Source organism: Equus asinus, chromosome 10 (assembly GCF_041296235.1).
Source record: "Equus asinus isolate D_3611 breed Donkey chromosome 10, EquAss-T2T_v2, whole genome shotgun sequence".
NCBI lineage: Eukaryota > Metazoa > Chordata > Mammalia > Perissodactyla > Equidae > Equus > Equus asinus.
The window spans coordinates 23,318,313-23,332,509 of NC_091799.1; the positions used below are offsets into that span (position 1 = coordinate 23,318,313).

The window sequence follows — 14,197 nt, forward strand, 5'->3', positions numbered from 1 at the left end:
AGGGCAAAATGCCAAGTGCAGAAAGTTATAGAACATTATCACTGCCCTAAAAAAGAGCCTACATTTACTGAGTATCAACTATGTACCCAGCATTGTGCTAAACACTTTCCCAGATATTAGTGAAGGCACAGGCTTTATAATGGGTGAAAATCCTGGCTGTGATGGATACCAGTTTTATGACCTTGGGCAAGTTACTCTACTTTTCTGAGTCTCGGGATCCTTACCTGTAAAACAGGGATAATATCTATATTGCCACGTTGCTACAAGGATACCAATTAAGTAACTCAAATATCTAAAACATCATTATCCACATGGTGGGCACTCCATAAGTGAATTATTTGCTTATTTTTCAGAAAAAATAAACAGGAGATGAGAAAGATAAAGTGACTTGTTGAATATCACAAGGTCATGAAACAGTAAAGCCAAGATTTGGTCCCAGCTCTGCCTAATTTTAAATCGATGAACTTTCCGTTAGACTGTATCCATAAAATCTAATTGGAGACACAGGAAATATATTAATTCATTTTAAAATGAATACTAAGACAAGGATATGCAATGTATCTGATGGCTGGTACAGACAAAAGAGACAACAGTTGTTTAGAAACATTAAACACCACCAATGGTAGCAAGAATGGCTTGTATTTTAGAAAATCAACAGCACTGGGAGCTGAGTGAAGTTCTATTTTATGTCTAAACCATCATGGCAATTTTTCATATACATTCTATAATGTGCATATATAAATCACTCCCATGAATAATACAGATATTCTTGCATTTCTTTATGGAGGGTGGGGGAAGGAGAAAAAGAAAAATATTTAAATAATATTATCCTACACTTGTTTATTTATTCAACAAACATTTATTGAGATTCATTCATAAAAATTTTATTGAACATCTACAAGAACATCCTGTGCTATCTGTATAGCATATTATAATTTGTAAGGCAATTTCAAGTACATTCTTCTATTAGATATTCAAAGTAGCTCTCTGAGGCAGGATAATAGAGATTACTATTGTCCCCATTGTACAGATGAGAAATCTGAGGCACAGCCTTTAAACGTTTTGCCCATGGGGCCGGCCCAGTGACGGAGCAGTTAAGTGCGCAATTTCACTTCTCGGCCGCCCAGGGCTCGCCAGTTGGTATCCTGGGTGCAGACATGGCACCGCTTGGCAAAAGCCATACTGTGGTAGGCATCCCATGTATAAAGTAGAGGAAGATGGGCATGGATGTTAGCTCAGGGCCAGTCTTCCTCAGCAAAAAGAGGAGGATTGGCAGTAGCTAGCTCAGGACTAATCTTCCTCAAAAAAAGAAAATGTTTTGCCCAATGTAGCCAACCAGTAAGCAGCAGAGTAATTTTTTTTTAAACATTTATTTGCTTGTGTTACCATCACGCTTGAAACCTCACTGCTCTTAAGTTGACAGGCTACTGGCTTAACATTTTCAGAACTGATCAAAAATGTGAATCTTCAGATTTAGAAATACTAGGTCCAAACAGGATAATAACAGTAAATTCATACTTAGACATCTTGTGAATGCAGAAAACCAAGGACAAAAGTTATCCACAAAGGATCAAAATTTAGAATAAGAGCACACTTTCCATACTTTCCGAAAGCAAGAATAGAAGCTAGAAACAAGGGAAATAATATCTGCAACTTTGGACTTTGTAAACCAAGTATGCATGTTAAAAATTTTAAGTTATGCTCATCAATATCAGAATGGATAAAAAGTAGTAGGGAGCCAGTTCCATGGCTGAGTGGTTAAGTTTGTGCACTCTGCTTTGATGGCCCAGGGTTCGTCGGTTTGGATCCTGGGCACGGACCTACACGCTGCTCACCAACTATATACTATATCTATACTATATTATATATACTATATATATATACACTATATATATATATACACACACTATATATACATACTATATATACTATATATACACTATATATACATACTATATATACTATATATACACTATATATACACTACATATATATACTATATATACACTATATATACACACAATATATATACACTATATATATATACACACACTATATATACATACTATATATACTATATATACACTATATATACACTACATATATATACTATATATACTATATATACACTATATATACACACAATATATATACACTATATATATATACACACACTATATATACATACTATATATACTATATATACACTATATATACACTACATATATATACTATATATACTATATATACACTATATATACACACAATATATATACACTATATATATATACACACACTATATATACATACTATATATACTATATATACACTATATATACACTACATATATATACTATATATACTATATATACACTATATATACACACAATATATACTATATATACACTATATATACACACAATATATATACACTATATATATATACACACACTATATATACATACTATATATACTATATATACACTATATATACACTACATATATATACTATATATACTATATATACACTATATATACATACTATATATACTATATATACACTATATATATACACTACATATATATACTATATATACTATATATACACTATATATACACACAATATATATACACTATATATATATACACACACTATATATACATACTATATATACTATATATACACTACATATATACACTACATATATATATACACACACTATATATACATACTATATATACTATATATACAATATATATACACTATATATATATACACACACTATATATACATACTATATATACTATATATACACTACATATATACACTACATATATATATACACACACTATATATACATACTATATATACTATATATACACTATATATACACACAATATATATACACTATATATATACACACACTATATATACATACTATATATACTATATATACACTACATATATACACTATATATATATATACACACACTATATATACATACTATATATACTATATATACAATATATATACACTATATATATATACACACACTATATATACATACTATATATACTATATATACTATATATACACTATATATACACACAATATATATACACTATATATATATACACACACTATATATACATACTATATATACTATATATATACACTATATATACACTACATATATATACTATATATACTATATATACACTATATATACACACAATATATATACACTATATATATATATACACACACTATATATACATACTATATATACTATATATACACTATATATACACTACATATATACACTATATATATATATACACACACTATATATACATACTATATACACTATATATACACTATATATACACTACATATATACACTATATATATATATACACACACTATATATACATACTATATACACTATATATACACTATATATACACTACATATATATACACTATATATATATACACACACTATATATATATATACTATATATACTATATATACACTATATATACACTACATATATATACTATATATACTATATATATACGATATCTATATACTGAAGTACAACAGACAAAACTCATCCATGCCATTAAAAGTGAGAACAGTTACCTACAAGAAGCAGAAGGTGGTAAGTTATTAGAAGGGGGCATAAAAGGGACTTTTGACGTGCTGGGAAAGATCTGGGTGCTGATTACACAAGCGTTTTCAGTTTGTGAAAATTATCAAGCTGTTTTCTTACGATAACTGCATTTTTCTATACGTGCTTTTTTATTTCCATAAAAAGATAAAAAAGAAATTAAGAATAACCACCAAAACAGTAAGAAATTGAAAGTATAACTCCCAAATCAGCAGGGATAAAAAAGGAATAAAGAAACTTGATTAATCCAATAGAAAGGAGGAAAGAAGAAAAAAGAAACAAAACCACAATAAAGTACAAAATAAAATGACGGAAATACAAATACTCAGTAATCACAATAAATATAAACAGACCAAAAGGACAGTTAAAAGATAGAGAGTCTCAGTAAGAATTTTTTTAATCTAGTCATATACAATATATACAAGAGGTTTTACAAAAACATAAGATCACATAAAGTTTAATGTATAGGAATGGAAAAATTATAACCCTGGCAAGTATTAACCAAAAGAGGTTTGTGTAGTTATATTATCAGACAAAATAGATTTTAAGACAAAAATCCATTATTAGAAATAATGAGGACTTGGATGGACCTTGAGGGAACTATGTTAAGTGAAACAAGCCAGCTAGAGAAGGATAATCTGTGTATGACTCCACTCATATGAGGAATTTAAAATTATGGACTAAGAACAGTTTAGTGGATACCAGGGGAAAGGTGGGGTGGGGGGTGGGCACAAAGGGTGAAGTGGTGCACCTACAACACGAATGACAAACATTAATGTACAACTGAAATTTCACAAGATTGTAACCTGTCATTAACTCAATAAAAAAAAAAAAGAAATAATGAGGACTACTTCATAAAGATAACGGAAACAATTCACCAAAAAGATCTGAGCTTAAATATACTCAATAACATAGCCTCACAATGAAAAGGAGAAACTAATGAATCTACAATCATACTAGGAGATTTTAATATACCTTTCTCAATAACTGATAAATTGAACAAATGTAAAAAAATAAAAATTTGATCAACACAATTAGCCAATTTGATCTAACGATTACATATAGAACCACACACCCAACCATAAGAGAATATCCATTCTTGGGCTGGCCCGGTGGCACAGCGGTTAAGTGTGCAGGTTCCGCTTCAGCAGCCCGGGGTTCACCAGTTCGGATCCCGGGTGCGGACATGGCACCGCTTGGCAAGCCATGCTGTGGTAGGTGTCCCACGTATAAAGTAGAGGAAGATGGGCATGGATGTTAGCTCAGGGCCGGTCTGCCTCAGCAAAAAGAGGAGGATTGGCAGCAATTAGCTCAAGGCTAATCTTCCTCAAAAAAAAAAAACCATTCTTGTCAAGCACTCTTGGACCTTTATATAAAATGACCATGTTGTAGCCTCAAAGCAAATCTTAACAAATATCTAAGAGTCTATATCATACAGAACACATTCTTTGACCATGGTGGGATTAAGCTAACTCTCCAAGAAACATACGTTTGAAAAATTTTAAACACTTCAAAATAACTCACAGACTAAAGAAAAATACATAATGGAACTTTACAAATATTTAGAAATGACAATAATGAAAATACTATATAGCAGGGGGCCGGGCTCATAACCTAGAAGTTAAGTTGGGCATGCTCCACATCAGCAGCCCAGGTTCAGTTCCCGGGTGCAGACCCACACCACTTAGCAGCAGCCATGCTGTGGCAGCAACCCACATACAAAACAGAGGAAGACTGGCAAAGGTGTTAGTTCAGGGAGAACCTTCCACAGGAAAAAAAAAAATACTATATATCAAAAACTTATAGGAAGCACCTAAAGCTGTATTTAGAAATTTACAGCTTTCTATGCTTATAAGAAAAGAAGAAAGGTTGAAAGTAACTGTCCAGCTCAAAGGATAGGAAAATAACAAGAAGATAGGAGAAAGTAAACAATAAAGAGCAGAAATTGATAAAATCAAAAAAAGAGAGACCAACAAAATCAAAAGCTTTTCTTAAAAGGCTTATAAAATTGATGAACTTCTGTCAAGAATAATTGAGAAAAAACTAAGTAGACACAAAATAACTATTAAGAAAGAAAAAGGGGACACAGTTATCAAAACAGCAGAGATTTGAATAATCTTAAGAGACTTTTATGGACAACTATGTCAACAATTTTGAAAACTTAGGAAAAATGAAAAATTCCCTAAAAATATAATTTACTACAACTCACTCAAGAAAAAAGAGAAAATCTAAGCAACCTCATGATCATTAAAGAAACTGAAGCTGTGATTTTAAAGTCTACCCACACATGCACACACAAATACTAGGTCCAGATGACTTTACAGGCAAGTCCTACCAATCATGCAAGGAACTGATAATCCTGATCTTATACAGACTATCCCATTAAGATAGAAAGAAAGAGAGACAGATGAACTCCCTAACTCACATGATGAGACTAATATAGTCTTGATGCCAAAAGCACACAATAATACTAGAAAGTTATGCCTATCAATATCAGAAAGTCACATTAAGGCTAATCTCACATACAAATATAGACTCAAAAACCCTAAATTAACAAGCCAAATCCAGCAATGTATATACAGATTATGTATCAAGAGCAAGTAGGGCTTACACCAAGAATGCAAAAGTGGTTTAACATCAGAAAAAGCTATTGATGTTGAGCTACCACATTAAAAGATTAAAAGATAAAAAAAAATGATCATTCAATAAATGCAGTAAGAGCATTTGATAAAAATTTAATATTCATTCAAAACAAAAACTTAGCAAAATAGGGATAGACGATATTTTGATAGACTACCGAAAATTAAAGCAAACAGAATTCTTGATGTTAACGTCTAAAAAGTCTTCCTTATAAAGTCAAGAATAAAACAAAGATGTCTACTATCATCAATCACATTTATTCAAATTATCTGAGAGTTCCTAGACACTGCAGTTAGAAAGAAAGACAGAGAAGAAATAAAAGGTATATAGATTGGAAAGGAAAAAACAAGCTATCATCATATACATGTATTATAATTATCAACCTAAAAAATCCAAAAGAATATACAAACAATAGATCTAATAAAAGACTTCAGCAAGGTTGCAAGATACAAGATCAATGTATAATAATCAAAAGTGTTCCTATTCACCAGCAACCAAATAAAACAAATTTTTTTAAAGATATAAACTTGAAATAATAAATCTTCTATAAAATAACAAAGTAGAATATATGCATGACCTTAAGGTAGGGAAAAATTTCTTAAATAGAAAACAAAAAGCACTATCCATAAAGGAAAAGATTGATAAATTGGGCTACATTAAAATTAAGAACTTCTATTCATCAAAAAAAAACATTAAAAGTGTGAAAAGGCAAGCATATCAGCGATACATACATACGACAGAAGTCTTGTCTTTAGAATACATAAAAACTCCTACAAATCAATTTTTTTAAATGGCAAAAAGACTAGAAAGTGGATATCCAAATAGCCAATTAACAAAGGAAAAGGTGCTCAGCATCGTTATTCATCAAAGGAATACAAATTAAAAGCACAGTGAAATGTAATTGCACACCCTCAGAACAGCTGGAATGAAAAAGACTACCTATACCAAGTGCTGACGAACATGGGGAGCAAACAGGAAGCTGAAACACTTGTGGGAGGAGCGTGACCTGGCAGGACCATCTGGGAGAACCGTATGTACTGAAACTGAATACATGCACACCCAAGGACAACCCCTCCTCTTGGTGTGCACCCAATAGAAAGGCACACATACGGGCACCAAAATAATGTACAAGAATGTTCAAAGCAGCATTATTTATTTTAGTTCAAAAGTGGAAGCAACCCAAATGTCCATCACCTGTAGAAAGCACAGATAAATTGTGGTATATGCATTCAGTAGAATACTACAAAGAAATAAAAATGCACCAACAACTACTACATGCAAGAACATGGACAAATCTCACAAATAGATTGTTAGCAAAAGCAGCCAGGCACAAAAGAAGCCAACCTGAGCTCAAAAAGGGCAAAACGAATCTATGGGTTATCTTTTAAAAGGTGACACCTGGAAGGGACATGAGAGAAGCTTCCAGAGTACACGTGATGTTCTATATCTTGATCTGGGTGATAGTTACATAGTTGTGTTCACTTTGTGAAAATTCACTGAGCCGTACACTTACAATTTATATACGTACTTTTCTATACATCTGTTATAACTCAAAAAATTTAGTTTAAAAAATATATCATACACAAAAGTGATAAAAATGATGACAGTAGAAATTAATCTAATTAAAGAACTACGCAAGATCTCTATGAAGGAAATCTAACAATGTGATTATAAATTTCATATAGAAGAGCAAAAGGTCAAGAAGAAAAAGAAAAAGTGTGCACGTGGTGAGGGGAAAGATTTGTAGCACTAGATTCAAGACTTTATGACAGTGATTCAGGCAGTAACGAACTGAGCGCAGGGAGAGAGAAGTAGCCCAACAAAATCAAGAGCTCAGAAATAAAACCATACATATAAAGAATGGGCTATTTGATGAGTGGTGCTGACGCAATTTATTACACATATAGAAAAGAAACTTCAAATTAGATTCCCTTGCTCACATCATGTTCAGAAACAAACTCCATATGGATTAAAAAGCCAAATAGGAAAGTAAAAACCTTTAAAATATTTAGAAGAAAATAGAGAATGGCTTTATGACCTTGAAATAGGTAAGAATTTGTTAGATAAGACACAAAGCACAAATGATAAAGGAAAGGACTGAAAAATACGACTATATTAAAACTTACGCTCAACAAGACACCATAAAGTAAAAAGCAAAGCAGATACTTGTAACATATACAATCAACAAAGGCTTAACATTCCTAATATAGAAAGAATCCAATAAATATAAAAGAAAAAGTCAAACTGACTCTTCAAAGAGGCAATCAAAGAAGACAAAAACTGAATAGCCAATTAAATATGAAAAGACGCTACTTACACGCTGTAGCTAGTGTCTAGTGTATCAGGGGACTGCAGTTCTGCGGGCACCAGGGGCCCGATTTCCAGCTCTGCCACTAACTAGAAATGACTGTGGGCAAATGTCTTATACAGGTATCTCAGTTTCTACATTTGCAAAATGGTGATATCTGTACTTCTCTAGATAACTATAAGAATTTCTTCACTGGACAATTATAATTCCTTCAATGGATAATTCTAAGAATCAATTAAATGTAAAGTTTTTTACAGAATATAAGTCTTCTAAGCATTAATGATCTTTCAGCAACTAGTTAAATTTTCCTATTAATAGAAAAGGGAAGGTCTGCATGAAACCATAAAAGGAAAGTCAGTGGAAAAGATATTCAGCAGTATATTTCTAGCACCATCCTTAGGAGTGGACTCCCTGACCCACCAGTGCAAATAGCAGGTCCGCCTGACAATTTTCTGTCACTCATTCACTCATTCAGCAAAATTTTTTGATACACACCCTGTGTTGGGTGCTGTTAGGAACTAAACAAGAAAAACATAGACCTTGCCCTCATAGGGTCCAGCACAGAAGACATACAACAAACTATAATCAATCCCACAGTTAATTAATTAATTAATGAGTGCTGTGCTAAGTACGTCAAAGGTAAAATAACAGGGCACACAACTGCAAGTAAGAAGGGACCTGACCCAGTCTAAGAGGCCAGGGAAGGCTTCCCTGAGGAAGTGACATTTAAGCTGAGACCGGTGGTATATCAAAGTCTCATTCTTGGATGACACAAACCATTAAGATCATCCATCTAAATTCATGGCTCTAATATCCTCATACTCAACAATCTTCTGGTTTTAATTTTACTTCCAACACAGATATTCCTATAAGGAGAAAACATGTTGATCTCTGCTGCAAGCATTCTGGTTTGCTTGGCACTTACACCTCTAATTCTAAATCTGAAAGAAAGAAATTAGGCATTTTCCGAGCCGCGGTAACATGTGAGGCAGCACGGTAATCAGAAAACAGACCCTAGGTTCTAATACCATCTCTGTCACTGTGACTTTTAAGCTAATCATTCGAACTCTCTGAGACACCATTTCCTCACGTGGCAAGGGGAGAAATTCAGTACATCTCTGAGATCCCTTCCAGCTAATTCAAGGGCTAAATATAAGAAAGGGGTGAGGAGGTCATATGTCTCTACCTTTGGCTTTCTTGGTAGCAAAATGACGGACTGGTACAGCGGGACAGGCCACATCTTGCCCATGGTCATTTTGTCTTCTGCTCACTGTCTTCAGCGGAACTTCTGAAACAGGTCTGGTCAAGGCTGCGAGGGAGTTGCACAGGGCAGGCGAGACCAAGCGGAAGCACTTTAAACCCAAGGCCATGACTGAAGACAATCCTTGTGAACATCTACTAAAAATAAGACAAAAAGGAGATCTAAGTACAACAGACTCTATTACCACTTCGGAAAATAATCTGTACCACTTATCAAGCAACTCGTATCAACTGAGCTATGCGCTAGGCAATTTAAATACATTATCTCTAATCCCCCTCCCAACAGCCAGACAAGGAAATATGATTTGCCCCATTTTACAGGATGAAGAAAACGAGGTTCACAGAGATTGAAGGAACCTGCCCACAGTCTGTAGGACTCCAAATCGCCATGCTCTTTCCACTGCACCAAATGCCTTTAGAACACAAGGAACACAGAGCTAAGCAAATGTGCAGCAGCCTAAATCTTTAATGATGCTAATTAAACCCTTACATAAGAAAAGGCACAAAATCTTGATAAAGTTACACTATAAAGAGGGAGGGAAGAGCACTGGAAGAGGACTTTAAACTAAATAAAGCCATTTCAACAGGCATAAAATGACTGGAAAATTCACACGACAGCACTTAATTAAATTTTCTTTGGTTCCTTATGCACTGATTACCAATTAGGATGCACTTTAATGTGAGTCTGAAGCATGGCTGAGGTTTGAGGTCTTCCATATTACAGAACTAAAGCTCTGGAAAATGCCACCCTCTTCTGTGTTAACACAAGTTACACATCAGACTTCTGAGGTCTTTGACCATGAAAAGATGCTAGTGTCTACAGCTACCCCTGGGATAGAACACAGTCCTAGCTAGCTGACAAATGAAGCGCTAATAGCTTCTGCCAGGCATCTGGGTATTATTCAGCAAAAAATTAAGAATAATTAGCATCAAATACCTGGAAGCTACTATCTTTGAAAATCTCCGACATCTCACTAAAAAAAGAAAATCCCATCCTAAAATTTTGATGCAATGTAACAGATTGAATAAGAGTAGAGGCTTTGCAGGCAGGAAGATGTGGAATCCAATCCAAGCTCCACCACTGACTAAATGCCCCTGAACATCTCTGCACCTTGATTTCCTCAACTGTAAAATGGAGATAACCATAGTTATTTCTTAGGGTTGGGAAGAAAAAATGAGTTTATTCAGGTAAAACACTTGGCAGAGTGCCTAGCAGACAGCAGGAGCCTCCAGAAAAGATCTGTATTGACAGCTATCACCCTTCCTTTCAAAGACTTCCATGACAGGGGGGTCAGGCACAATAAAGGAATCTTGCACCGTTGTACAAGGTAGCCTAGACTCAGTGAGATCTGGATGTAAATTTCAACTTTGGGCAATTCACTCCACCTTTCTGGGCATCACTTTCCTCATCTGCAGAATGAGAAAAATAATCCTGATCTAAAAATAAAATCAGATAGTGAATGCATGTGAAACACCTACCACAGTGCCAGGAATATAGTGCCTATTTAATAAAAGCTGGCTATCATTATCACTATTTTTAGAAGCAAATGAATAGCACAAAGGAAAATAATGTCTTCTCATGGAATTTTAAATAGCAAGGGATGCTAGATGTCAGTGATCAGTGTATGAAGTCAGTAAAAACAGATCTGGATTTAAAAAAATGAAGGAATATTTTTTCCTCTTCTTTAACTATTATTAAAAGCTACTATTAATTGAGGTCAGGCCTGGGTTGCTTGCTTTCCTGATATTATTTCATTTAATCCTCTCAATAATGCTACAAAGAAAATATAATAATCTCCATTTTACAGATATAGAAACTGAGGCTCAAAGAGATTGTCAGTGTCCAGGGCCTAGTCCAGAGCTAATAGCTCTGCCTATTTCAGCAAAACTGTTCACAAAAGTTTGGCTCTAAGTGAGGTTTCTATATCCAGGTTTTTGCCTAATATAGCCAATGCTTAACACACACTTATACCCAAATATGGCTGTATAATAACGTGTAGTGTTTTGGTTTTTTTTAATCTACAGGGTCTCAATCTGGCTGCTCCATTTGTGACAGGTTTCCTGGTGTTCCTGTTGCAGGTCATAATACCAATCCACAAAGCAACAGGAAATCAAAATGGGTTAGAAATAAACAACCTTTGACAGAAAACGCGGCACCCAAAAGCATACCCAGTACACGTGAACCGGAAGACAACTCTATAAATAAACCACATTGCTGAAGCGCTTAAGGCGTAGATTGTAATTGCACAGAAGTCAGGAAATTTCAAAGTGGAAGTTCAATAAAGGCAATAAAGGTAATCCCTTGGACCCTTTACCTTAAGGACATGTATATTAACACAGCTCAGCACAGAAGTCAAGTTGAGGAAAGGAACTGTTATGCGAGCCCAAGTATTAGCCAACAAAATTAACCCATACTCTGAAAAAATGTGGCAGGAAGTATCTGGGCTTTGGATGCAATCTTGACCTGGAATCTCAGTTCTCCGATTTACTAGCTGTGTGACCTTGGGTAGATCACTCAGCCTCTCTGAGATACAGTTTCCACTTTATCATGGTGATATTAATGAGCCTTTAAAAAGATAACAATAATAATGAAACAATAGTTAATACCTATATAGTTATAACTATGTGCCAGAGACAATTCTAAGTGCTGTACTGCATATATTAACTCATGTGAGCATCACAATAACCCTATAAGTACTATTTTTATAGCCATTTTATGGATGAAGAAACAATGACACAGATAAATAATTTGCCCGAGATTTGACTTCAGGCAATCTAGCTCCAGAGTCTGTGCTCTTAACCACTATACTTCACTGTGTACAGTTACTGGCATTATTATTCAAACTGCTGAGATATTTTTAAAAACTACTTGAAGCGCATATTCTTTTTCCAAACTTGACGTTCTCAAACTTGAATTCTCCTGATTTTCACAGAAAGTGCATTTTAATTTTGGAAAGACTTAGACGAGGAACACAAAGTCCTGGCTTATCTACCTGTCCCAGCAACCTGTCCCAATCCAGCCGTATACCAGCTCATAACATGTACATTTTTATAAACGTGGGCATGCACACACACAGGCCCTTGCATATAAAATACTCTCACATGTACTAGCTATTTCCCACAATAACCAGAGTCATGATTACCACCCACATTTTACAAATAAGCAATCTGATCTTTCATTTCCTTGACTACTCCTCCTGCTCCAGGGTCTTGAAACATACTGTTGAATCTACTTGGAATAATCTTCCCCCACCTCTTTCATAAACTACTTTCCACTTTTCTTTCAGATTTCAGTTTAAGCATCATTTCCTCAGAGGATGCCTTCCTTGGCCATCTTCTCCAGCCCAACTTCTAGGTCAAATGTCCTGTAGCCCACTTTCATAACACCCTTTACTATACTTTTTCACACACTTACTTTAACAACATCGGTTAATATTTGTGTAGTTACCTGATCACTTCCCTCCAAAAGACCAGAAGCACTAGAATGACTGTTCTATGCTTATCCTGCTCACTGCTTGTCCCCAGTGCCTAGCACAGTCCCTGAACAAAGAATACATTGAATAAGTGGGATGAATACAAGAATGGAAATCTAGAAAGATTAAATCCTTGCCCAAGGTTACAAAGCTGGCACCAGAATTGGAATCTAAGCCTCAGAAAGTAGGTCCTGGGCTCTATTTCTCAATACTGCTTCCATTATCTCTTGGTTTGCCAGACTTTCACTTAGAGATAGTAAGGCATGCTCTCTAAATTCAGTGCCATGGAAGGGTATTTATAGTATCTGACTATGCACAGAATTATGTCCCTGGCTCAGCCAAAGGAGGGATGAGACACTTTAACAGGTGGAGAAAGGGCTTTGCCTAAGATCTGGGAGGTTTGGATTCCAATATTCCTACCCATCACTCCCTGCCAACCATTCTCTTCAGATTCATCACCACCCTGTATTCAAAGAGCATTTGCGGCAGCTCTACCACTGACTTGTGACTGGTATCAAACCATTTCTCCTACCTGGGTTTTGTTTCCTCAATTATAAAATGAAGAGTCAGACCAGGTTTTCATTCTTTCCAACTATAAAGCTCTCCAAGATTCTGAGAAACGCAATTGAGTGTGGTGAAAGGAAAAAGGCGGAAAACTCAGAGAAGACCTGGGAAAGAGTCCTGGTTCCAGCACTTGCTAGGTATGTGACAGACGGGTCAAGCTCTCTGGACCTCAACCGCATCTGTAAACTGTAGACAATACTATTTCAGGGTTATCGGGACGATCAAATGAGATAAGCACTTTGTAAATACAGAAGGGCTATTGAAATGACAACTGTTT

The 14,197-nt window shown here is 34.7% G+C and overlaps 1 protein-coding gene across 14 annotated transcripts in view; it reads right to left on the reverse strand.

The window, feature by feature from the left end:
• MRRF (mitochondrial ribosome recycling factor) overlaps positions 1-14,197 on the reverse strand; it is a 63,796-nt gene that overhangs the window by 48,961 nt on the left and 638 nt on the right. For 6 of the 14 annotated variants that reach the window (XM_070518805.1, XM_044778844.2, XM_070518807.1 and 3 more), the window contains exon 2: positions 9,810-10,021. In XM_070518805.1, the coding sequence (XP_070374906.1) occupies positions 9,810-10,021 (212 nt within the window). Of the gene's footprint in view, positions 1-9,809; positions 10,022-13,888; positions 14,029-14,197 lie in introns of those variants that run through there. The other 8 variants (XM_070518809.1, XM_070518812.1, XM_044778848.2 and 5 more) reach the window with 3 other exon arrangements.